Genomic DNA, 27,413 nt, shown 5'->3' with positions numbered 1-27,413 from the left:
TTTTACATATATTTGAATCAACCAGAGCCCTAGTAGAACAACAAGCATCTACTACTTCAGATTCAAGGTTTCGTTGCACGAAGGCTTCCGATACACAAACAACTAAAGAAAACTTGCTCTCGGTGGAAATATATTAGAGCTGTGAGTTTTATAAACTAGTTGAAGACAATATTTGGCACTTGAAATCATAGTTTTGAGTAAATTATATAACTGAGTTGTGTTAGAATATTTTGCTTAAAAGTGCTGTGTGTTTGGAGTTAGAGCCCTACGTTAACTGCATTTTTTTATCAACATTATTTAAAAGAAGTTTGTCAAAACATTTTAATAGCTTCATTTTAGTGTCTTATTTTGGATAATCTACAATCATTTTTTTCACAATAACAGCCTCTACTTTCTATTTCACCTTCATATACATACAATAGTGAACCATCTATCTTACCAGCTAAACAACTGCAACATTACTTTTCTTCTTTATCAAAACTAATGACTACGTCACTTTGTCAGGTTTTTAAACTGAATTGAAATGTCTTCCTAATCAACAAGATGTCATCAACAGTGAGATCCAGTTCTGCAAAACGTTCAGCTTCGGGAAATCTGTCAAATTCATCAGACGATGAACAAGAAGATCAATTGCATGACCTTGAGCCTAACAATACGTCTCTGTCTAGTTCAATAGTAACTGCTTCAGATTTAGACACTACCAGTTCTTTGGATTGTAGTGATAACCCATGTTCTCCAGGTAAGAAAAACTGTCGTGGTCACTGATGCATGAATATCACAGTAGAACAAGAATTGAAATATTAACTTCCCAAATTAGCTTTGCACTTGAAACTTTTGCAAGAAAAGATTGTAAAGTTTAAGGATAAATTCCAGGGGGTTCACTTTTTCTATTCATTCCCAAGGGCTAGTCTGGGATTTTATAAATTGCGCCCTTTTCACTGACTTACACATTAATAAAAAACTACCTCTTACCACTTTATTACCACAGACTAATTGCCCTTTTTTCTACTGTGTGGAAAAGGGTATTCATGATCAAGCTAAAAACATAATCTTTTTATAAAAACACGCTAGAGTGTCAGGCCACCAAAAACACCTCTAAAACGTGCTTTTTCTGTCAAGCCCTTGGGGATGAAAGTTAAGAGTGAACCATCTGGGGTATAAATATTCCAGACACTTTGCAATGTCATCTCTTGCCTCTCTTCCCTCTCTCTCTCTCTCTCTCTCTCTCTCTCTCTTTCACCCCTCTCTTTCTCCCCTCTTTTTGTCCCCTTTTCTTTATCCCCCTCTCTCCCCCCTCCTCTCTCTCCTCTCTCTTTCCCCTTTCTCTCTTTCCTCTCTTTTTCCCTTTTTTCTCCCTTCTCTTTATCCCCTTTCTCTCCCTCTCTCCCCCTCTCTTTCCACCCCCTTCTTTTCCCCTTCTCTCTCCCTCCCTCTCTTTTCTCCCCTTTTTCTCTCCTCTCTCTCTCTTCTTTTTCTTCCTTCTTTCTCCTGTCTCTCTCCTCTCTTTCTCCTCTCTCTTTCCCCTCTTACCCTTTTTTACCCTCCTCTCTCCCTTTTCTTTCTTCCTCCCTTTTTTTCTCCCTTTTCTCCCTCCCCTATGTCTCGCGCTTTCCTCTGTCTTTCACTCTCCTCTTTCTCTTTTCCCTGTCTTTTTTCCTCTGTGTTTTTTCTCCTCTGACTTTCTCTTTTGTTTTTTGCTCTGTCTCGCTCTTCTCTATCTCCCTCCCCTCCGTCTCCCTGTTCCCTGTCGCCCTTACCTCCGTTTCCTTCTCCACCTCTCTTTTTCTTTCTCTTCCCTCTTTTCCCTCTTTTTTCTCTCTTTCCGTTTTCTCTATATCTCTTCTTTCTCTTTTCTTTCTCTGTATATATAAATATTCACAAAATAGTTTGAGCCAAAATTTTTGCTTATTTTTTTCTGCCCAAGCTGCTCAGAAATAATGTAGGCTTGTTTTAATTGTGAGAGATCTGTAGCTTAGTATTAGGAATCAAAATAAAGCATGAGAAATTTGATTGAAATTGCTCATATTGTCTGAGCCATTTTTCCTATTTTATACTAGCTTTTCTACTAAACTCCCTCTGAACTAGAAGCTTTGTATAGACCTGTGATACGCATAGCATGTAACTAGTAGTCTGATACATTGACCACACCACAGACATGACCACTAGAGTCTATTCAACTCTTTTTACTATTACAAAATGTAATTCAATATGGAACCTTAATTGCTTTGTTACACACTATGCTTTGTTTAAGTAGTTGTGGTTTTGGAAGTTTCTAGAAGCATTGCTATTGTAACTTTCTATTCCTACTAGCAAACTGACCATGCTTGAGGAAGTTCTAAATATGAAATGGCCTTATCAGGACTTGAGACTTTTAGATATTTTAATCAAACTGTGTTTAATTTTATAAAATTTAATAGTACCTTCAAAGAGACTATAGAGAGACAAACAGTGATAGCGAGGTGTATTCTAAAAGGCATAGCTTGGAGCTTATTAAAAGGTTTTGACTTATAGATATAGCTTTAGCTGTTTTACCTGCTCACTCAATCCAGAGTCAGCTGTCGGGGTAGGAAGTCATAGTGTAAGTAAACCTGCTATAAACCATGTAACAGAAAACGCTGCTATTTTATGTTGAGCTTGTCGTAGTATGATCTTGCTCATCGGTATGGCTAACTTTTGAAGTTGTGTAGACTGAAATATAATTTATAAATTGAAAGACTCAACACTTTTTTGTGTAATTTGTCTGAAAGTTCTGTTTGATTGTTGTAAAAACCAATATTCAGTGACAACATAGTTAATATTTAAGTTAAGTGAATTGAATTAAAGTTTAACTATTAAACAAAATAAGCCCTTTCCTTTATTTTTAATCCAACTTTTTTACCAAATTTCATCTGATAAAAATAAATAATAATCTGAATAAAAATATAATAATCTGTAGTGAATCAGATTATAATATAATTCATAATCTGAGTTACAACAGTCAACGTTCACTATGGTACCACTCAGCGAAACTGAGCAAAGGTAGCTGAGTATATTAGAGATCAACATCGTACCATGGTTTGTTGGCTAAGAACTGAGCAATCAAAGATTTACTATCCACGAATGAATTTTATAAGATGATAAATACCAAAGATAAAAAATTACAATAAAAAAGTGAAAAGAGAATTAAATGAAATTTTGGAATTTATTTGCTATAAGTTGATTTTAAAACTCTCAAAGGTTACATACTTATTATATTAATATTAACTGTTAATATAGCAAATGGAGCTGACTTGTTGATTAATAGTGACAACTGTAGTTTATAAGTGAGTAATAATCACCATCTGACCCTCTAGGCTATAAAATTTGACTAACATATTTCACCGAAATTTCAAAGCGTGTGCAGCTACTAGACAATGAAGAGAATATATTTTTGTTTCAACGAAGCATACTTTCTGGGTTCTGCAACGAGATTATAGATACATGCGTAGGTAACTATGATGTAAGAGATGACTAACTGTTGCAGAGTAGAATAGTAGTGATATTTGATTGTGACTGATTCTGACACCATAACTTTTAAAAGAACAAATCAGTTGAATGCTGCCTTTTCTAGGTGCTAGCAGCAGCTGCAGTGGCAGCAGCGGCCCAATATATATTCGCCCTCCTGGCTTCAAGTATCACGCGCAGGAAGTCACAAGGCCTCGGCAAAAAAAGAAAAAGAAAACATTTCCTATCAACCAAACCCAAACAGTCGTTTTATCACGGCAGCAAACAGAATTATACAAGAAAAGAGATGCAACTCCTCCCAAGCATAGACAAATAAAACGAGGTGAGATATTTTGTGTTCCAAGGTGATACCATTACTTTCACCTCCGCTTATATGTTCTGAAAGCCGTACAAGGTAAAAAGCAAATGGTTAGTTTTTATTGGAACAAAAGAAGCTATGCTACATCAAAACTAACTAGTACATAAATGTTGGGCTTTGGAAAATATTCAGATAGTTTGCGGCAAGTGTAATTAGAACTCGTGATAAATCAGAATTCAAAAGTTTTCCTCTAATGTTTTTAAAGTTTTGTTCTTGATTTTAGAACTTAAATGTGTGGGCTTAGACAGTAACTTACATAAACATATATATATGCATGCATATATATATATATACATGCATATATATATATATATATATATATGCATGCCCATATGTGAAGAAAAGTGCTTAAACTCATATAGCCACCAAGACTATTGTAATCAGTATAGATCTGTAGTAGGCACTGCAGACGGTATAGTATGAATTACACAGAAATAAACACAGTAAACATAACTAGCACGATGTTGAATATGCTGATTAAAAGCAAATTTTCCGGACAAATTTTTTTTATTATCCGTGCAATGCCAGGCATCCAGCTAGTAAACGTATATAAACAGGACAAAGTTATAAATACAAGATAAACCAAGATAAGATTTGTATTGAAGTCATAGGTGTAGTGTTAGCTCCATAGCCACGTGTTTAGATCTGATTGCTAAGTGCTTTAGTTAATTGATTTATACTCATAGAATTCTAAATATCTGTTTTACTCTCGTGTTATGACAATGTCAATAACAACACAATGCCTAGAATGTCCATGATCAATACGGTGCATACTCGCTATGGTGACAGCGAACAATGGCCAGTAAAACACTCGCTGCTCGTGTTACTTCCACTCATCGCTAGTCTAGATCGCTGCAAGGAATTAACAAACTATTAGCAGACACAAAAAGATTTGTGCGCATGAGTTTAGGGAGCGGTTGTGTTTAATTGGTAGAAAGCAGATCTTTGTAATTTTCTATTAGCTGTTGTTTTAGAAGAATCCCCTCTGAATGCATATGATAAACTGTATAATATCTACTTCAGCAACATCGAGTAGTCAGTTTTTTAGTTATCTACACGAATGACATCACATATACAAAGATTAAATGTGTATTGTACATACAAGGGTGTGCAAAGTTTTGGGAACCTCCATGTTCATGTTGGTCGAAAGACCTTTTCATTTCACGTCTCAGCTCTAAGTGCATAAATCTGTACAGCATTTCAAAGCTCAAAATTTACACTTTCCATCCAATTTTCAATTCCAAAAAAAATTTGTTCCCCGACTACAAAGAGTTATGAGCCCGTAACTCTTAAAATTTAAAAGCTTTTAGTTTATATAGAGTTTTAGGATTAGAGCTCAGTTTATCTTGTAACTTTTTGTAATTAAAGAACTAAAGATTTTTATTCAAGTAGCTGACAAGAGTCCAGATTAAGTTTTAAAATAATGTATAGATTTATGCACTTAGAGCTGAGATGAAAGACAAACAGATCTATCCGTTACCGATCAACGCAGGTTGCTATAATTGCGCATACAACTTAATTGTGATAAGGTTAGGTAAGATGCTTGACATTCAAATGCAGATTTGCTACATTGTATCTCAATCACGTAATAATTAAAACTGAAAATTGTTTCTCTAAAACTAAAGAAACAGTTAACAGTGCTTGTTATACATTTACACATCATTTGAGCGAGGTTATTGTTTCTGATGCCTGTGCATTATACGAGTTCAACTGTAAACGCTGACCTACTAACTATATTTAGACACCTTTACTTCTGGCTTAGTCAGCATTAGTAATATTTCAATTAACGCGGAGCATTTTAATTTCTATGAAGGTTCCGCTACAAAAGCGTGTATCAAAAGCTTACACAATGCAGCACTTGAAGACTGTCTGGCTATTCCAGCAGCGCTGTAAAAGGAACCATTCCAGCAGCTCTGTAAAAGGAACCATTCCAGCAGCGCTGTAAAAGGAACCATTCCAGCAGCGCTGTAAAAGGAACCATTCCAGCAGTGCTGTAAAAGAGGCCATTTTCAGCAGGGCTGTGAAAGGAGCCATTTCAGCAGCGCTGTAAAAGGAACCATTCCAGCAGCGCTGTAAAAGGACGTGAACTCTATGGTTGTAAAAATTTCAGCTGAAATATGAATAGAAACGCTATTTTCTTTGAAAAATTCAGCTTTCATAACACCCTCAGTTACAGACTTTTAGCTTTTCGCATGTTATCTTTGAGTTCACTTCAGAGATTTTCATACAGAAGCTCAGATTATGACATACGAGTTCGAATCCAGTATAATTTAATCATTTTTCCCAACTTTCATCTGTTGCAACAGACGGATGCAGCTCTTATTGTAGTAAAACAATTTATCTTACATACTAGTTGAAGCTTTTAAAAGGTTTTAGGATATAAATGGATGAAGGTGTTTGTTGGTGTATGTTGCTGCCGTGCTGGTTGGTTTTGAACTCTAAAACAACTGACATAGAAAAAGTAATTATTATACTTTTAAAGAACTTTTTGTGGTCAGTATATTTCTGGTTTGTAACTCATCCAGTGTGTATCGCATTTCAGATCCGGTACCAATGAGATTAAGGGCATTTCCACAATCTTTTTGGAAAGAACCAAATCAGCCAGTTGGCGTTGCTCCTGGACACTGTCTCAAAGTGCTGCCACCTTTGGCTATCAAAGATGAGATAGGTAAAAGTTTTTAGTTAGAGGCAGATAATCTCTTGTATGCGTGGGCTAATTGTTGTAGCATAAAAGATTGGCTATTAATAGAAATTACAGTTAAAAGCTGTTTTACCGTTTCCTCTCACCGGCTTTGCTGTATTTTCACAGTTTAGTTTGTAATAGCTTTTGTTTGTTCACTATTAGAATACCTGCTATAAGTTTTGCTGTCAAATAATTTGGTAACAGAACATTTGCTTTTGGTTATAAAAATTTGAGATTTTCATTGAGTCATTTTTCGATATTCGCAGTAAAAATTGGACCAAGTAGCAGAACTATATTAACTTGTAAATAAGTTTTTGGAATGCTTCAAAAGCGGTTTATGAAAACTGCATAAAACCTAAAAATTGTGAGCAAAATTAGCAAAATAAATCAACGGCGTTTTAGCCTAAATAATCATATATTTGACTGGTTTGTTGAAATTACAAGAACTTCTACTATTACAAATGATAAATTGAGAGAGTAATTTAAATTACCATTAATTCAGATTATCTCTGACTTTGGGTCAGTAGTTACTACTTACAAACAAAGATGGCAGTTTTTCTGAGTGTTAGAAATATAATAAAATGTATACTCATGTATCCTCAAGCATTACAATCCATTAATTTCTGTTTCAGATATGGTAAGGCCTGTAACCCCACCAGATGAAAACCGACCAACGGATAGCTACCTCGCTTCTAAAGACAAATCACTATCTGTTGTTACTAATAATAGCAATTCTAGTAGCAAAGTGACCAGCAGACCAGCCGATCGAAAAGTAGTGGTGACAGGAAACCCAGAGACAGCGCTTAGTAAATTATTTGACAATGTGGAAGAGAGAGTAACTCTGAAACGAACCGATGGAGGAAATTATAAAGTGCCTGTCCCCCCTAGTACTGGACTAAAGAAAAGCCGGTAAGTTATTAAAAACCAGAACGTGACATTTTAACGTAATATTTAGAAAAAAAATTAATGTATTTTTATATGATTCATTCATAGTGTGTTGCTGCACTGAATACTCCATATAGTCTTAGACATGGCTAAACGTGTTTATGTTTTATCGAATCGATGCTTTAGTGGCTACATATCATGCAAGTCACTGTTTATTCAGCTGATATGCCATAGATGCACCCTACTTATATACCTACTTATATATCTGTATATTGGCTAAAGAAGTTGTGCCTGAGATTATTTTCACTCCGCCTTTTCTGTTCGTGAAAATAATTATTACAGTAAGGATTTTATCCTTCGTGTGCTCAGGGCTAACAAACTCCTGAGTACGGATGCTATTGGCAGCGTGTGTTGAACATATCAACGTAGTCAAGACATTACAATGTCATTTCCATTTTTCAATTATAATGGTTAACGGCTCAAGCTCAGTGCAAGGGTTATTAGCACCTCGTAATCATTGATGTTGCTATCTATAATATTTATATGTCGTACAAGGATAGTTCATATTGATTTGCCTACGCATTGTGGTCATTTACTTATAAAATTCTGGCTTAGCTTTCCTGAAATGATGTTCATACGAGCAAAGTTGGTTTCAAATCTACCTTTATCCTATAAAAATTATAACATAATGAAGGCTCAGTAACTTGCGACACTCTCAAGGTTATTACTAATTTTGCTGTAAGATAAGCAGATTTGAACTTACTGTTTGAGGACATTGAGAAAAATTTGATGAATTAGCTACAGGCCATCGAAATTCTTTGTAACTTGTGTATGATGGTTTTATTCATGCTGCGTTTGCACTTATGTATTTGGCTGGAGTAAAACCTGGTTCACATTTTACACCATTCATGTGAAAAACTAACAGGAAACTATTAAAGTGTGGGTTTGAAAACTGTCGTAAACGATGATAATATCAACAGACATATTTGGTGTGATTAAACTTTTGTCACCTTGTATGACCAATGTAGGGTATGGATAGAGTGACATAGTGTCTAATAAGAACAAGGACTAGATTGGAGTACAATAATTCTCTACGAATTGCAGGTTAGGGCAAAAAGGGTCTTAGTAAGTGGCATGTTAGAGTTAAAGAATTAACCATGGGTTATAAGATTTAGTGAGATAAGTATCCATGGAACATAGGCTTGAAGAGACATATCTTGTCTCATATAGGCTGGTATAGGTGAGAATTTGATGAGTTGTAGGTAGGAGGTAGGTATCCATAAAATATAGGTGTAGGTAAGGTTTTCATGAGTTTTCTGGTGTAGTTCACAGTAAAACAGGTTTCCATAATCAGCATGTCAAAATTTCAACAAATTTTCAACCCTCATTTGTTGGCAGACTCAAAATACATAATTATGGTTTCATTTATAAATATATATATGTCGGCCTATTTGTGTTTTTGTTGTAAAAACTCCTAGCACTTTATACAGAGCTGTGTTATTGACAGTAACATCTTCAAGTATGGTTCAAGTTAGTACAGTATCCTTTAGATGTATGCATTACTAATTTTGACCAAACATAGATTTACCTACCTGCCAAAACACCATATTATTTTGTATATGCTAATAACAAATTGAATATGATTTTAGGCCAAAGAACGCTTATACCTTAAATAAATCTATGATGCACGGCTCAGATCCATATATGGTTGATAAGGTAGCTGACAAACTATTTCCACATTTGACTCTGGAAAAAGCTGCAGCGAAATCGACACACACAAGTGGAGGTGGGGGCACTACCATCCAACTCATAACCTTAAAAGAGGGAGACAAATCCGTGACATTGCCTTCTTTATGCGTCGAACAAAATTACAGCCAAATGCTGTCGGAATTAATTCCGCATTTGTAAGCTGCCGTGAATACAAACTTGCAGCCTTTTGTCACCCGCTACTGATGTCAGATTGATAGCACCTGCAAATAATTTACCGACACATCTTTTAGAGGAATCTGATAATTTAAGGAACTGTATCATTCCTTGAACTCTTTTTCGTGTAATATCAACTTTGGTAGACTTTTATTGTCTAAATCACTTTTCGTGTTCCATTGCGCTCAGATTAGTAACAAAGTTGTCGTGCCATAGACAAATGAACAAGTTTCATTTATTAAATTCTTTTGCTGATTTGCCTTTGCAGCTATACTTTTTTGTCTATTTTATTTCTTATATTATTCTTTTATTTATATTTTCCGTCCAATTGATTGTGAAATGATATATTTTTTATTGTTTGAGCTACAAATCTTGATGTCTAAAATGTAATTTGCTCACGAGAACGATTGTGCCTGAACACTATCATAGAGACCTAGACGTTTTATCTCAGCTACAATATTTTTGTAAAATAAATATATTTATTTAATCTTTGCAATAAAGCTGTGATAATGGAATGCTGTTGTGCTTGCATATCAGAAGATTTGGAAAAATAGTAGAGGCAAAATTGGTAGTGAAAAAACAAATTTTTGTTTAGAATGTTCAGACAAGTCTTTACTTACAATTGCCTTAACATCTGAATTTTTATGTCTTAAGATATAATGACATATATAATGATATATATATAATAGACTAGCTGTGCCACCCAGCGTTGCCCATGTAATAAAAGTCTTTGGACAGAAAATTGATTTGTATTTAACATATAACAACATTTGCTATTATAACTTTCAAACTACATATCATGAGAGAAGTGTGTCCGTGTAGTTGAAATAAATTAAAAGAGAAATAAAAACCACTGTAAAGGTTTTAAAGCTTTGTCAAACAACTGTACCTTTCAAGCTAGTAGACTGGCATATTGCCAATGGAAAACTCCACTAAGCTAGTTAATAAGGTTAGGCTTCCAATGACGGTAAGCCATGACTTACCATTCTGCATTGTTGTCCAGCTCAGCTGTTCTAATAATAACTATAGCCGGATTTCTAACAGACGGAATTCCAACACACGGACTTTGAGAAATATATATATATAGATACACATGTATATATAATGATATATATCATGGCTATATATATCATACTATACTATCATCACTATATATATCATTCTATATAATGTATATAGTGATATACTGTATACCTATTGTTCCATATACCGTAATATGTATAGTTATACATATTAATGTATATACTGTGTAATGGTTTGAAGATGAGTTTGTACTTAAGGTACTTACAGTTTCAAAGGTATAGTGTATCCTCCGGTGAAGCTGAACTCTAACAAGGTCAAACTTTTAGAGTTCAACCTGACGAGAGGGTACGCTGAATCTTCTTACATCTGTGATCACGTTAGTTCAGCTTGCTATAAATCACACAAATTCCCCAAGTTTTAATCTCAATGCTGACAATTAGACAGTCAATACAACAGGAGCGTTCAACATCGGATACCTATGCTAACACCATCAATGACCTTTCTTGAGACAGCAACCTTGGTGTACCGAATACAGGCTGAATGCTTCGTCTCCAGACTCTTCTACTTTGCGCGTTATAAAATTATATTTTTTATTATAACCAGCGGATTAGTAAGCTGATGTTAACATTGCGTCGTAAAAAATATACTGAAAAATAACCCTGAATTAGTCACTACTACAACACTCACTGCTGATGTTGCTTAGCCAACTCTATAACTAACACATTTCAACAAAATTTACAATGTTGATAATCATTGTATACCAATACCAATGCTCTGGGAATGTGAAGCTTTTCTTTCCAAAAAAAATTCAAGATCAAATTGCTACTTGGAGATAAGTTATGCAATACAATATTATTGTTACTCAAACTGACTTGGAATTTAATATTACCAAAGAAAACCATATAAAAATGAAAAAGATAAGTTCTGAAAACACTGAATAAGTTGCGACTCAAATCCTTCCTAGCCTCATGATTATGCGGTTGGGATCTCATGGTTGATCGGTTGGGACTGAATAGAGCTGTACGATTGGTAAGGAGATGGCAGATGGTTAGACTGAGTGGAGTCGTACATTTCTCCCAGAGTAGACGACGGACCAGAGTCGGGGGAAGCGTGTAACTCTACAGAGGCTATTCTCGAGTCTAAATTTGTGGTAGTAGAGTCAGCGGGACCCGGAGCGGTACAATAGCTGTCACTTGAGAGAACATCTATGATAGAGTTTGTGCCAGATACTGTGCGCACCCGCCTCATTCTGTTCTCTAAAAACATAGCATCGGGTAGAACGAAAATGACCAGGCCACATATAGGACTAGGGATTGACTAGGGATTTATCTCATCTTGCATATTCTATGAATAACTTTCACAGTATGTTTAACAAAATTGCAATAGCAAAACATGTACACAAAGCAAATAAATTGCGATCTAATGCTAATCAGCTCCTCTTGATGCAAATGAATGATCTATGCATATCATCATATCATGCATATTTTTTTATAACGAGGAAAACAGCCCCAAAACCACAATTGTAAATTTTTTTTAATATGATTTAAAAAGCTAATATCCAATTGTGCACAGGTTACTATCGTGGCAAAACAACTACCATTAACTTATCGCTAATTAGATAAAATCCCAGAGACAAGCTACTAAAATCAACAGATCTAATACAAGATATTAGCACAGTAGGATAAGAATAGCTACATACCTAGCAAACTACACAAGGCTAACACAAGTTGTATGAGCTATCTCAAATACTAGATCATAAATCTCAAACTACTCTTTCTGATTGGTTCTCTTTAGAACCCTATAAATTTCTCTGATAAACTCTTATCTCATACCAAGTAAACCAGTTTACTGTAATATACTTATTCATTAACTAAATAGCAATTTATAAATGTAAACGAGACATTATTTATTTACCATATTTACTGAACAACAATAAGAAAAACACATTTAACGTTCAGTTTCCCACAGCTCAGCTCAAGTCAAATCAAGCAAGATAGTCATTGTTCAAGTTTTTAGAACCAAAAAGATCGACTGTCAGCCACATAATTGCTAGTGATGCGCAGATGACAACTGCTTCTTTTCTTTGGACTAATTTATTCAGCTATGAATAAAATATGTTTCAAGTTATACATAAGTCTAACTGTTAAAACTCACCATGGATAGCTATTCCATGTATCCTTACCACGTAAATTTCAAGACATGAGATATCTCACCGAATACCTACCCATCACAGGAAATCATAGAGATATCCTCTTAAAAACAATTGAGCAGCTTGCAGAAGTAAATGCTACTACTAGTGACGGAATCCAAAAACGTATCCAATTAAACCGAAAAAAATTTTTAATCTTAAAAACCCTAATACATGTATATATCAGATTAATAAAAATAAAAATGTGATGAAAAAAAAGAATGGAAGAACTAGCCGAAAAAAACACAAATTTTTTGAGTCTTTTGAAAAGCAAGTGTACATATATTATAACAACTGTATATACCGCCTGATATATATATATATATATATATATGTACATGCTGCCGGTATGTATTGGAGGTCAGGTAGCAGCAAATAATTTTTAAGATAAGAAAGTGCAATTAGTAATTTGGTGACTGGGTTATGTATAAATCATAAACAGCTGCCCATTAATATGGTAGCCACATGTAAGAATTATGCAATTCTAGAGTTGTCCTTTCTTTCATTTTGAATAACATTGAAACAAAAGCAGACATCCTTTCACATTTAACAGGACATTTCATGGTGGTTTGCTGGGTTTACATGAATGCTTTCTGAAACAATATTTTAAAAAAATTTTGATGAACGTGATGCAGAGCTTACTGATGAATATGTTTGTTACCAAAATATACAGATGTGTGTGAAATAAACTGAACCCCTTTGTTGGAAACCAAACTTCTCATTTACAACATTGTTACTGATTGTGAATTTAGTCAACAGCCTAAATTATAAATTAATACTCATTTTGTGCTGATTTTAAACATGTAAACCAAACAGTTGTAAAAGTATGTTTTTGAATGATTACGCAGGCTAAATTCTGAATATTTCACTTTTTTAATGGTTGAAAATAACAATCTGTACAGATATGATCACACCCCATATATTTCTATTTGCTTATTTCATGTCATATACATGCATATGTTTTGAAATTAGCAAATGAAAATATGATAAATTCAATATATAATTTATGACTATTGACTAAACTCATAATTAATGACAATGTTGTAAATGAGAATTTTAGTTCTACAACAAAAAGTCCAGTTTATTTCCGCTTGAAGTTTACACCGCTTGTATGCCGGAGGGAGTCATCTATTCAAACCATCAATCTGCACGTAATGCGTTACATTTTAGCATGAAAAAACAAAAATAAAAAAAACTACGTTGAAGGTTAAATAAGTTTTTCCGAGATACAAAATGGTAACCTAGGTTATTTTTCTGAATAGTAAGAAATAGAACATTCTCAATTCTACTAACGTTTAACAATTTTTTTCTCGAGCCGCTGGTAGTGTATGTATGAGGCGATGTAGAAGACTGCAGGAATGAAGAGAAGAAGAACAGAAACTGTGATGGTGATTCCATCTTGCCGAGCATTTCCCGTGCAGTTGAACTCCGTGCTCCAAACCAGCCGTGTGTAATTCATCTAAAAGAATAAATAACCATAAAAATTCAAGTATTGGAGTTGCGGAAAAATGGCAAAGGCCTTTGTGAATCTGTATTGTCAAGGATCTCAGTCTAGACCAGGGAAAATGACCCAAAGAACTTTGATACCATAACACAGAAATGTGTGTTAGTGCGTGGCGTAACATCTAATGCTTTTGAAAGTAAGTGTAAACACAGAAGTGTTCACACCTCTGTGTAAACACACACCTATATGTGAACACACATCTCTGCGTAAATCCACATCTCTGTGTGATCACGCATCTCTGTGAGAGATGTTCATGCAGAGGTTGGTGTTAGTGACTATAAGAGCCTGGTAGAAGCTGTAACTCCGCTGCTTCTAACAAAAAACTTTAAAAAGTTTTCAGAATTAACTCTAACAGATTGGTTTGACGAATGGGTAGCCATGCATAAATATCATTAGACAAAGCGTTGTTTGCAGAGATCCGAACTGACAAAAGACGAACTTTTAGAAAAGCAGAAATCCAAAAGTAAAACTTGATGTGTCAAAATCTTTTAACAACTTCAAACGTACAATGGCTTTGACAAGACCGCGAAGGCCTCTACTCGTAGCAGCCATAACTCGCAGACCAAATGCTGCCGTTAACAGGAAACTTCCAAAGACTTTCAACATTGATGGCAACAAATATGCATTTGCAGAGATACTGACACACCGCAAACAAGCGTTTATAAAAACTGAACTCCAAAAATCTGTTTACAATCCAACATGACATTTCATTGGTTCCAAACCTTTGTATTACTAAGAATATCGTGTGGCCATTTCCACATTTCACTTATGTGTATTCCAGTTAGTTTCTACTCAATCGTTACATGAAAGTGGACACACCTAACATTTATTCATTAATTTGTTCATATTGAGTTTCACTGACTAGAGCACTAAGAAATGCAAGTCAAAAGTCAGTTATGTATATATACATACATCATGGGCTAACTTATAGCCTACTTCAAGCAGTCTGGTAGACATTACAATACATGTAGGAATCTCGTGGGTTACACTAATAACAATATAGAAGAGGAGAGTATTTATTAGTATGCTATTGCATGGAATAACAATAAATTATTTTATTTGGAAGCTTTGATTGCACCTTATTTTCTTTTGATGTGATTTTAATCATCCGAGTTTGAGGTGAAATATACGGTGAGATATACTTTCTATTGCAAAGTACAAGTTACACACAAAGAAATTAACAGACAGATATGGCCCACTTGATGAGAAAATGCTACCTGATTGGTCATAATTACTCTTGTTACAAGTTTCCATACCTGATAATTTCCGATGCAATCCCGAATTGATGACCTTCCATTCAGCGGTTAATATTTTCATGATTTGAATAAAATGAAAAAATATTTTTACTTCAAAGATTTTGTTTTACTGAAACATTTGCTAAGCTAATAAATAATTGTTATCAAGCTTGGCCAAAAGCCAAATATTTTCAATTGTTTCAGGAGTGATATTATTGCTCCAACTGCAGAAGCTCATGCAAAATGTGAAGTCATAATGAGCGGGCAACTCCTTAGAGACTAGAAGATGCTCACTAAAAATTAAACTAAAGTATTTCAGTAATGGTGTAATTTCAGTAATATTTCAAGTCAATGATTTCCTGATCAACTATGTTTAATCAGACATTTATAGAAACAGCACTATATATGGTAAGTTAGTATATATGGTAAGTTACTATATATGGTAAGTTGTTATATACAGTGAGCTACTATATATGGTGAGTTACTATATATGGTAAGTTACTATATATGGTAAGTCGCTATATATGGTAAGTAACTATACAATGTATATGGTAAGTTACTATATATAATAAGTTACTATATATGGTGAGTTACTATATATGGTAAGTTACTATATATGGTCAGTTACTATATATGGTCAGTCACTATATATGGGAAGTCACTATGTATGGTAAGTTACTATATATGGTAAGTTACGATATATGGTAAGTTACTATATATGGTAAGTTACTATATATGGTAAGTCACTATATATGGTAAGTTATTATATATGGTAAATTAATATATATGTGTCATGATCACAGAAACCATGGTTAAGTCGGGATTATAAGATTTAGAGTTATCTGCATTAACAGAAGGAGAAAATTCTCACAATTATTTTGCAAAAAAAATTTTGATTCTAGCTTAATTACAACAGATTTTATGGTCAATAAACTGAATGCATGTTTACCATCAGTGCGAAAACCTAGTTCCGAGAAAACTGGTGTTAAAGTCTGAGAAACGAAAACCGATGCACAGTTTTGTTTGCATTTCAAAACGTCATAGCAACCAATATTAAGAGGTTGTGATATTTATCTAGATTTCTGTATTTGTATCAAAAAAATTATGCTGAATTTAAAAATCTAAACAGATTTTGGCTGGTTGTCATAGAAATGGCTGTATATCTATAAGAAAATGTATTACCTAATTTTGCAGATATTAAAAACGGCTTGGCAGTGCTGCGATATTGAGCACAACCGTAGTATGATCAACAAAATGTTAAAAAATAATAATAGCAGTAACATATTGCACATCATTGGTCACTTCATACTTTGATCTTGCAAATTCGAATAATTTTTCTTATAATCAAATCTTATAAAATCGAATAATTATTCTTATAATTAAATATTGTAAAAATCTTATATGAATGGTTAAGAATATATCATGGTCATTCCCTTTACTTACACTGCTTTTGGCATCAGTTGGAATACCAAAGAACTCATTATAAGTGTCCAAAATGTCAGAATTATCCCTCAAATCGGCAAAAAAGAAACGATTACGTTTTTCGGACGCCATTTATCAGTACTTCCTGTTTAGCATAGAAACGGTTTTAAGGGGTTTTCCGAGGTTTTAAGACATTTATTATCTAAACTGACTTCAGATTCAGAAAGATCACTCTTTGATTAGTCCAGTAGCATGTGTTATCAAAATCCTTACCAAAATTATAAATTCAGTTAGTGGAACTTTAAAGTCGAATAACTCAACTTCGTGATTTGCGACTTAACCATGGTTTCTGTGACCGCGACCCATATGGTAAGTTACTATATATGGTAAATTAATATATATGGTAAGTTACTATATATGGTCAGTTACTATATATGGGAAGTCACTATGTATGGTAAGTTACTATATATGGTAAGTTACTATATATGGTAAGTTACTATATATGGTAAGTTACTATATATGGTAAGTCACTATATATGGTAAGTCACTATATATGGTAAGTCACTATATATGGTAAGTCACTAACAGTAAGTCACTAACAGTAAGTCAATAACAGTAAGCCTGTATTTCTTAATTTTTGCATTTTAATCAGTGAACCCGCAGGTAGGTTTACCAGAGGCTAATGTTTTCAAGAAACAGACAGAGTTTTGAAATCAAACGTTTTTAGAGACTTGGCGGAAGGCGTATGATAAGATGGAAATGCACAGCATATACAAAGACTAACAGACAGACGAGCGCGCGCACACACAACTTACACTTACAATTGGTTTAGAATGCAAGGAAAATGCAATGTCAACATGCCCACTATGTCTTATGGTTAAACAAGCATCACACAGCCCTTAAACAGCAAGTACAAACTTGAAAACCTTTTCAACCTACCTACTTGAAGTAAGTGCATACTTGAGAAGTATCAACCTACTTGAAGTAGGTATGGTTTATATACTTACTTGATAGTAAGTATACAAACCATAGCTACTTTATTGAAATGCTACAAGAACTCACCGAATCAACTATATCCATACACAGGTTTATTCCAAACATGGTGTTCAGCTCTGAGTACTTTCCATTTTGAGCTTCGTAAACCTCGTGACAAACGATACACGCTTCAGACTTGTCAGTTCCAGGAATAGTAGACGAGTTCATCTGAATAATAAGTGAACTCTTTCATCTTAAAGGTTTCCCTCAAGTAATTGACAAGCGCATGAGATTAACGTGAAAACTGTTTTTATGAACACTCCCTGTAACTAGCTAATAAAGTCAGAACCGATAATCCATTTTAAAATATGGACGATGCAGCCAAAGAATTCTATGTTTGTATGTTACAATTTGGCAAAGAATAACTTTGAAAGAGGCTTATAACAGCTTTGAACCACCTAAAGGGTTAAATTTTGCATCAGGTCTGATTAACAAGGTTTTATGACTGTAATTCCATGATCCTGAGAGATAGGACAGACGTGCATACAACACATGGTACTCCAAAAGTAACAGCACCGGAATACAGTCAAACTTCTACATCCTACACTCAACCTACAGTCAAACCTCTACATAGTACAGTCAAACCACTACACACTACAGTCAAACCTTTACATAGTACAGTCAAACCTCTACATAGTACAGTCAAACCACTACACACTACAGTCAAACCTTTACATAGTACAGTCAAACCTCTACATAGTACAGTCAAACCACTACACACTACAGTCAAACCTTTACATAGTACAGTCAAACCTCTACATAGTACAGTCAAGCCTCTACAGTCTACACACTACAGTCAAACCTCTACATAGTACAGTCAAACCCCTACATACTACAGTCAAACCTCCGCTTCATCCCTAAATCTGCTTGCTATGTAAAAACCGCAGCATGTTGAGCAAATTTCTCTATAAAAATAAAATGTATTTCGTTTAATTCACTCCAGAGACCACAATCCTAGGATAACTCTTTGGTAAATATTAGGATTAGATAACGAACTATACAATAACATGCAAAAGGCAAAACAACATGTAAAAAATGAAGATAAAGAAGAAATGTTTTAAAGAGGTTTCTATTGTCACTTTTCCTTTACATTGAAAGTAAATATGGAGAGACAGGACATACATAGCGCCTAAGTAGAGGTAGCAATAGAGATACGAAGAAGTTATTTTAATGTACACTAAATGAAGCTTAAATTAATTCAAGTTGATCATAGTTTTTATTTTTATCACTTTTATTAATAGTTTGTAAATTTTATGCCTCTTCAATTTCAATCTTGTTGATCCTATTTCTTTGCATCAATCAACGTCAATTTTTGCTTCACCGCAGCTACTGAACCGCTTGATAAATATTTGCACACTTTTGACATTGAATATTAGACAAGTGAAATATCCAAGTACAAATAGCCAATGGTTCAACAATAAAGTTTTGACAGCGAAAAAAAACTTACGCTAAAGTTTCTAAAGCATTCGTGAGTCTGGAGGTTCAACTGCTGGAAAACTACAAAGTATTCTGCTGTTTCATACTTGATTCCGTCCATATACGAGTAAGACGCAAAGCAGTCTGCAATACAAAAGTATACTTCATATATCCTACTAACATATATTTATTAACTGAAGGGGTGTTACATATCCTATTAACTTATAACTATTAACTGTAGGAATGTTACATATCCTACTAACATATAACTAGTAACTGAAGGAATGGTACATATCCTACTAACATATAACTATTAACTGAAGGAATGTTCCATATCCTACTAACGTAAAACTATTAACTGAACGGGTGTTATACATCCTACTAACATATAACTATTAACGGAAGGAATGTTATATATATCCTACTAACATATAACTATTAATGGAAGGAATATTATAAATCCTACTAACATATAACTATCAACTGAAGGGATGTTACATATCCTAGCAGATAAGCGTTGGCGGGTTGGGGAATCGTCTCTCTATAAGCCAGTCATTTACCAATTACCGTAAAACCTCTATTTGACCGCCACCTCCATTTGACCACCACTTTGACAATCTTTGATTTTTATGAACCCATAATATCAAATGATTGATAGAAAAGTGTTCACAAAAACATCAATAACAATCAATTCTCTCGTTGTCCAACTTCAAAGCTTTTCACTTTTTTTCATGAAAACTATGAAAGCCACACCATAGATATAATTAATCACCGTTCTAGGCTAATAGTAGTTACTTGTTTAGCGGTCTTGACACTTTGAAGTACATGGATATAAAAAACGGTTTACATTTACGACAGTAGATGACGACTAGTTTTAGGCCAAAGGTTACATTTACCGAAAAAACGCTTATTTGGATGCTAATATCGACCAGTTTAGCTGTGCATAAGAAGAGTTGAGGTCAGAAGACATCGTGCGAGGTGGACAACCAGAAAGAGTTCGTTCCATCAAAAGCAACAATCAGAACGCATTTATCAGAGCAAACGATGCAAATACTTGTGTTTTAAAAATGTATTTTGCTTCTGCATGTAATACAAGTATGGTTCGTTTATGTCACTTGTTCATGAATATACAGTATATTTGTAGCATTTAATAAATTGTTGTTATATAAATTTTTAGATTTATAGCATATTATTTAATAGCATCATCACAGTAATCTGATCTTACAATTGATCTTACTACTCTTTTAATGCAAATAAAAAGCTAGTTTTGGCTGCACGCTGTAGCAAACATATCGATGAGTGCAATGAGCTATTATGCAACATTTGTAAATATAGATATAAAATAAAAGTATGTCTTCAAATTTTGAATGAAATACAAATTAAAAGCTTCAACAAATTGCAAAGCAGGACTCAGGCTATAGCCTAATATCACCGCAGGTTAATTGCAAGCAATATATACCAACTGGTAGAGATATTTCTCAGTTTCTCGATGCATATTTATTAAGAGATCGTTGGCAAGTTGGAGGTAAGTTAGCAGATTTATTCCATCCAAAAGGTTTGATATCGCTCCACCGGAAAAAGAGGGCAAAATATAGGCGACATTCGTGTTGCCCGTAAAAGGGCTAAATTGATCTGCTGCAAATTCTGACAAGCCATTTGAAAAATACAATGCCAGCCTCTATTTGAATGCCACCTCCAATTGACCACCACGATAGAACAAGGGTTGAAAAAGGAAGCACCATGGCATTCAATCAGAGGTTTTACGGTAAATATATCCAGTATATATCAGTGCCTTTCTAGCACCAATGTAGCTAAGAGACTAACTACAGAACACCAATTATTGGACTCCACGATTGTTCTCTATGTACTAGCAAATATGTAGTTGCTCCTGCAACACAAACCTACTATAACATAAATTCTACATTACGTAAAGAATTTATGTCACGTTTTTGTATCGTATTACGTAATAAATTCCATATAGTGTAGAGCATCAAGTTGGTGAAAGTTCTCAAAATCGACTCAAACAATGAGAGTCCCATTGTTATCCTTACAAATATCGCTTTCGTCGCACATTCAAGAGAAAATAATGTATACAGGTATCTATGATATATACATAACTTTTTTACATTATTTTAGATATATGCAATATTTTTTCTTTGCAGCATAGACCTCGCTGTAAAGAGAAAGTGAAACAAATCGTTAACACTCCTTAGCTTAATGTAAAATTACTGTAATCATGGAGCCTACACCAAGTGAAAGTGATAAGAAAAAAAGTTAAGGGATGTCAATACAAACCAATAATATCTGAGCCACTGTACAGTCAATAAATTATAAAATTAAGTTTAGTTTTTCATATTGAAAGGAAAATAGAATGGATTAGGGTAGTTAGATGTATTTTACGGTTTGTATGATGTAAAACCCCTCAGAAATCTCAGAACGGAGAGTTGTAGGGTTGTCTACTCTATGTATTTGATCAGCGCCTTACTTTCACACTCAGATGCTGACCACAAGTCTTCATAGAAAGTCTTTGTCATTTGTATGGCCATCACTCTGTCAGCATTAAGGATCCACGAGTTGCAGTCTTCTACTCTCAGTGCTCCATCCTTGGGCACATTCTCGTTGGTCTTCAAAATGAAGGAGCAAATGAGAAATGGTCACAAATGGAAGCTTTTTAACCAACATTATGAATAAGTTAAGGGGTTGTAGCCGAGTTGTAACAAGAATAGCAATGAATTATTGAATGTACATGTAAGTATATGTAATGTACATACAATGTATGAACATTGTAATGTATGTACGTGTAATGTACATACATTACAATGTACATCATACACTGTACATGTAATGTACATCATATGTACGTGTAATCTAAAAACATACACGTACGTGTATGTACACGTACGTGTACATGTAAGTGTATATATAGAGGACACAAACCAATACTTATCATTTTTTGGGCAAATGAATTTGTGTTGAATCTTGTGGCAAGAGATATGATTGAAATTTAATGGTAAATTCATTTAATCTGACTACAATCAACCCTCGACACAGGAGTTAATCCGTTGTGATATTTGCTTAATTTGTAGAAAATGTCTACGTAAGGCCAGGAGAGATGTTTATTATGGTACCTTAACAACATATGAACAAAAATGTATCCTCAGCAATGCAAAAGTTCAGTCATTGAATGAGTGATAAAACTACAGTGCGTATCTTACTGTAACTTACACGAGATTATAGACATACGGCTCAAATTAACTCAATTTACATATTTTTTATTTTCCTGTTTCATTTAAAATTCCTACAAGCTATTTACTTTTATTTACAAAACTGCCGTGTTGGAGATTTCATATGCTGGAAATTAATAGGTATGCCGAAACAAACTTGCTCAAATTTCATGTCTAATAATCAAAATCTATATACAGTCAAACATGGATAACTCGTCCACGGATAGCTCGAACACATGGTTAATTCGAACATTTCCTTAGGTCCGTTCCCACGTAATGATAAATTGCTATAGATAACTCGAACTCAACACTGTTAATTCGAACTGTTTTTTTGCCCAACAGCTACCGAAACGGTTGTTATCGCTTTAGAAAATCACTTTATTCAAAGCCATAGAGGTAAACTTCATCTTTTCGTAATTCATAAGCGTCGTTATTACCACCATCGGCAAAATATTTTTGTCAACGACATTTCTAAAAGTTTGGTGAAATTTGATTTATACTGCGATACGATGAATAGCACGGGCTAGCCGGGTCACGCGCGCAAGAATTTTCGCCACGCACATACAAAACAAAAATCGCATGTTGTTTTGTATGTGCGTGGCGAAAATCCTTGAGTGCGTGACTCGGCTAGCCCGTGATGAATAGTTTTCCGACGTTGATTCCGTGTTGAATCAACGTCGGAATGTTGAATGTTTAAAACGTCTTAAAAAATGTTGTAATTAAACGTATACGTTGTCTAAGCTACAAAAAACTATTAATCGTTTGACCTAAACACAGAATACGTGTGTACATTCAATAAGTATCTATTAAAAAGCGTGAGTGATATAGAATGTACCGTAAAACCTCGTAAAACTTCTAATTGAACTGCCTCGGAGTGTTGCTCTTAACGAATCCCAGGTAAAGTAAGGTAATCTGCATAAACTTAAAGAAAAAACGGCAAAATTGATCGTGGGTAAAACCCCAAAAGAAAAAAATGTCTTTTCTTTTGAGCATTTCAACAACGATCAAGTTTTGCCAATGTCAATCTGAAAAACGTCCTGGCAATAACATCACCTCAAACAACAAACCAATCTCAAGTGAAAAATCTCTATACTTTTTCATGAAAACGTTTTCGTGAAAAATCTCTATACTTTTTCATGAAAACGTTTTAAACTTTACATTAGAAGCATTTAATTTGAAACAAGCCATTTGTGCTTTTGATTTATATTATAGTTTGTATATGTACATGTATCTACTAATAAATAAGTAAATATATGGACTTGTGACAGTGCTCTGATAACTTGAATGCTCTGATAATTCGAACACTTTTGCTCGGTCCCTTGAAGTTCGAGTTATCCATGTTTGACTGTATTTAGATCTCAGTGTTTGTTTGTCTGTCGTCTGCCTTTTGTGTGTTGAATTATAGCGATTAAAATCCAAGAATGAAAACCCGCTTCGCACTAGAATTGAACTCCTGAACCCCAGTCCGGCAGACCAACATGCAACTACAGCACACGGCCTTCTTACCAGACTATGGAATAATTGAGCTCATAATTATTACGCCTGCCATGTATATATAACATAAACTTAATTGAACTTATATCACACACAGAAACAAACAAACGCTTTCATTTAAAAGTTAAAATGGTGAATATTGTATATATGTTGATTAAAAATAAAATTTCTGTGCAAAAACATTTTTATTACCCGTCCAAAGCCGTGTGTATTCAGCTTCTATTTATCCACATATATAAATCTCAATGTTTGTCACTTGATTGTTCCTTCTGTGTGTTTTCAGTTATAGCGAACAGCTAAAATCTTAGAATGAAAAATACGCTTCACACGAGATTTGAACTCCGTAACTGAGTCTAAAGACAGGCGCGGCTAACCATTATGCTAAGCTGTCTTTATTAATCCTAATTAGTATACTAATTTGGTCTGGCATATCGAAATTGTATTACCTACCACATTTACTTGTAGCTACGCTTGCAGGTTACAAGCAAAATATGAACTTTTTATTATTAATTAATATTACCTTTTACATTTTTTTCTTTTGAAAGTTTTTCAAAAGCCTTATTTATGTTCATTACCTAATTTTCAACTTGCCATTTTCACATGTACCGCTTTAGTTTACGCGCCTTTAATTTCCGGTTCTACTAGCAACTATTCCTAAGGTCAAACGCTAAAACACTAACAGTTTTTCACATGGACTGTTATATCTTATCTCAAACATGAAATGCCTCTACATTCTAGGACAAGGTAACCTTGTGCGCGTCACTGCTTCAGTGATATCGTCGGATATTTCCAAAAAAATTCAGAAAAAAATATTGTAAATCAGATGGCACTTTAAGACTACCTGATTGCAAAACTTGACTTCGCAGTTGGATTACATGAAAAAATGTGCAATGTAATATATTATTATTTACACACACGATCTATGAACGAGTTGTTTTACTTTAGCTGCGACCAACCATAAAAAAGTCAATTATGTGTAATAAACAATCAATACTCGGAATATCCCTTTCCTTTCAAAAATGAAATCCTAATGTCTGATTTTTGTACCTTTGGTACTGACCAACCGAGTTACAAAACTACTTACAGTAATAACAAATAAACTCTAACCTTTTGTTTTGCTAAAAAATTACTACCCTGTCAGTAAATTAGTGTGCTGTGAGAGATTATTACAAACAGATAGCAATTAGGCAGTTGCTATCTGTTTGTAATAAACATTTCTATTCGTGTATTCGTTGTCTCACTGATTTTTACAACTGCAAATATCCCAACAGATTAACTCCTATGTCCCAGTTCGTCCGAAGCCAAAGTTGCAGGTAAAAAAAACATTGCATCATACAATATACGAACTCTCGAATATGCTTGGCAGCCAAGAGCTCTACTTTTTTGCCTTCAAGCCTTTTAGAATAGTTGTGCATATACTCATTCTCTGTGATTTCTTGGCACATCTGATGGTTTCTCACAGCAGACGAGAATGTGTACTAATCTTTACTATAATAAGGGCCGCGCCTGTTCAAAGACGCACTGAGAACGTTAAAAAAATTGTATCGCTTGAAAATCAAACCCGAATATCCAGTTTCCAGCCAAGCACACTACCATCGTCACAGCTTGACCACATTTAAAAATAATTGTACACACAGTTAGTACACATGATGAGTTCTCTTGTCAGACAAGACTGCCAGCGTACCAGTAATTTATAATCAGAGGTTTTTCATACCCGGCGATGAAAAATGATGATACCCCAAGATGATTCCCACCTATTCCAACCCTATAAACCAAACAATTAAGCCGATAGGAGAAGGCTATAATTAAATGAAACCAACCTCCTCAAGGTTTGAATATGCCTTGTTGACTATAAGATATTCTCCAATACAATTCTTGCACAATTCGATCGGCCTAGAATGCTCCAGAAAACATTTAGTAAAGTTTGCCGCAGCATCAGCAAATATCGAGATGAATGCATCGCATATATGTACAATATCCGAAGGGTATATGTAATCCTCCGTTGTAGGCGTGTATATGATGGGAAGGTCAGTCTGACTTACTCCAATGCTAGGTAACAATACTAGTACAGCCAGATAATACAACTCCTTCATGATTCTCCAAACTAAAAGACTCTAAAAAGAGGAAAAAACCATGTCAAATATGACTTTCGATAAGGAAAGATGAAATGATTTATATCATACAGTATTACACCTACTGCATATATACTGATGATGCCTGCAAGATACTTCCCTTTTGAATGTATCTAGTTTTATATTGATGTGATTAGTACAATGACCTGTTAGTTTTATCACAATGAGCTGTTAGTTTTCGTTTTTACTTTCGATTATATTTATGGTATGTTGTCTGATAACATATTTTAATAAACTTTATACCCCGCTATAATGAAAATCTTTGTCATATATGATCCCATGAGGTGGAAAGTGAAAAAAAGGAACAAATCCATCATATGTTCAAACATATAGATCACACTATTCTATTTGCCTTTCGTATAACCCTGTGTAATGATACGCAGACAAGTTTTTATTATTTTAGATGTGACCACAAAAGCTGCACCTGTGCTTTAGTGCATAGATAGTCTGACTAGGTTCGCAACAGTTAGTAAGTCACCTCTACGGTAGGAAAGAATTGGCAGCTAGTGGTAGAGAATTAGAACCAGTACAAACTAAACGTACAATTAAGTTAAAAACAAATGTTAACAATCCTATAAACAGGTGTCAGTATTTATTTAATTGATATGGATTTTAGAAAAAACAAGTCACGCTTCACTTTCTTGCATGATGAAAAGTGAGCTGTAATTTGGCTGAAGTTGAAAGTAAGCTCCGCTACATAAAGGTTTAATGTTCTTTCAACAATACAAAATACAACTAAAGTTTATAAGGTATTTTTAGTGGAAGGAAAATTGGAGTGCTAATAAAATTTTAAACCTTTCATGATTAAGAATCTAATCAATCTAATCAATCTAATCAATGTATAGAATCTAGTCATACATTGTATACAACTCTGGTCCAATATGTCCTGAAAAGTTCAGTTCTTCGAATTATTTAAGTTATCTTTGTTTTATTTTAATTTTTTACTATTCTGAATTTACGTATAGTCTAGACAATTCGCCACCTAAATAAATGGTACATAGTAGTATGCTTACATAGTCAAACATTAAAAAAAGATGCTGATATAGCTATGGGCTTTCTTTAGCAATGTTAACATTTTCTAATGGGAGCTTGAACGCTTTTTTCAGAGATTTCGATGGTCTTTAATGTTAATGTTTATTCTAAAAGCTGCATTTGTTGAAACTAGTCGAACCCGCAACAGCCTGCATAAATTCTGAAGGTTCTTCTTGTTTTTATAACTTTTTCAGTTCATCCATAACTAGCAGTTCTGTGTCTGATTGAGTAAGAACGATATGCAAAATTGATAAAACTGAATTTCAACTTTTACTTGAATGAAATTTACTAAGTAATGTAACCAAAATTTACTTAAAAAGATATGCTTCGTTTACAATTGTGGCAAAACACCAGGCTGTAATTCAGCTGATGCTGA

At 34.2% G+C, this 27,413-nt stretch overlaps 2 protein-coding genes across 2 annotated transcripts; one reads left to right on the top strand and one right to left on the bottom strand.

Moving 5' to 3' along the window:
• Nucleotides 1–27: 27 nt before the first annotated feature.
• LOC137404368 (uncharacterized) lies at nucleotides 28–9,750 on the top strand. Its single transcript, XM_068090565.1, has 6 exons — nucleotides 28–141; nucleotides 505–739; nucleotides 3,590–3,805; nucleotides 6,384–6,509; nucleotides 7,157–7,433; nucleotides 9,059–9,750. Exons 2-6 carry the CDS (start codon nucleotides 544–546, stop codon nucleotides 9,315–9,317), a joined length of 1,074 nt encoding a protein of 357 aa, XP_067946666.1. The 5' UTR covers nucleotides 28–141; nucleotides 505–543; the 3' UTR covers nucleotides 9,318–9,750.
• Nucleotides 9,751–10,920: 1,170 nt separating this feature from the next.
• Nucleotides 10,921–26,152, bottom strand: LOC137405452 (osteopetrosis-associated transmembrane protein 1-like). Its single transcript, XM_068091720.1, has 7 exons — nucleotides 26,071–26,152; nucleotides 25,694–25,987; nucleotides 21,641–21,779; nucleotides 19,187–19,299; nucleotides 17,767–17,907; nucleotides 13,837–14,002; nucleotides 10,921–11,611 (listed from the first exon to the last, which is right to left on the bottom strand). Exons 2-7 carry the CDS (start codon nucleotides 25,964–25,966, stop codon nucleotides 11,328–11,330), a joined length of 1,116 nt encoding a protein of 371 aa, XP_067947821.1. The 5' UTR covers nucleotides 25,967–25,987; nucleotides 26,071–26,152; the 3' UTR covers nucleotides 10,921–11,327.
• Between the last annotated feature and the right edge of the window lie 1,261 nt (nucleotides 26,153–27,413).

Source organism: Watersipora subatra, chromosome 9 (assembly GCF_963576615.1).
Source record: "Watersipora subatra chromosome 9, tzWatSuba1.1, whole genome shotgun sequence".
NCBI lineage: Eukaryota > Metazoa > Bryozoa > Gymnolaemata > Cheilostomatida > Watersiporidae > Watersipora > Watersipora subatra.
The sequence above is the reverse complement of the archived record's forward strand: the minus strand, read 5'-3'. Positions and strand labels throughout refer to the sequence as shown.

What these genes read in the sequence shown, in the direction of transcription:
- LOC137404368 (XM_068090565.1), top strand. Translation starts at nt 544, where the DNA reads ATGTCATCAACAGTGAGATCCAGTTCTGCAAAACGTTCAGCTTCGGGA. An exon ending in GCATAGACAAATAAAACGAG is followed by an intron (nt 3,806 to 6,383) that starts GTGAGATATTTT and finishes ATCGCATTTCAG; the next exon opens with ATCCGGTACCAATGAGATTA. An exon ending in GGCTATCAAAGATGAGATAG is followed by an intron (nt 6,510 to 7,156) that starts GTAAAAGTTTTT and finishes TTTCTGTTTCAG; the next exon opens with ATATGGTAAGGCCTGTAACC.
- LOC137405452 (XM_068091720.1), bottom strand. Translation starts at nt 25,966, where the DNA reads ATGAAGGAGTTGTATTATCTGGCTGTACTAGTATTGTTACCTAGCATT. An exon ending in GTCAGCATCTGAGTGTGAAA is followed by an intron (nt 19,300 to 21,640) that starts GTAAGGCGCTGA and finishes TTTGTATTGCAG; the next exon opens with ACTGCTTTGCGTCTTACTCG. An exon ending in AATGCTTTAGAAACTTTAGC is followed by an intron (nt 17,908 to 19,186) that starts GTAAGTTTTTTT and finishes CTTATTATTCAG; the next exon opens with ATGAACTCGTCTACTATTCC.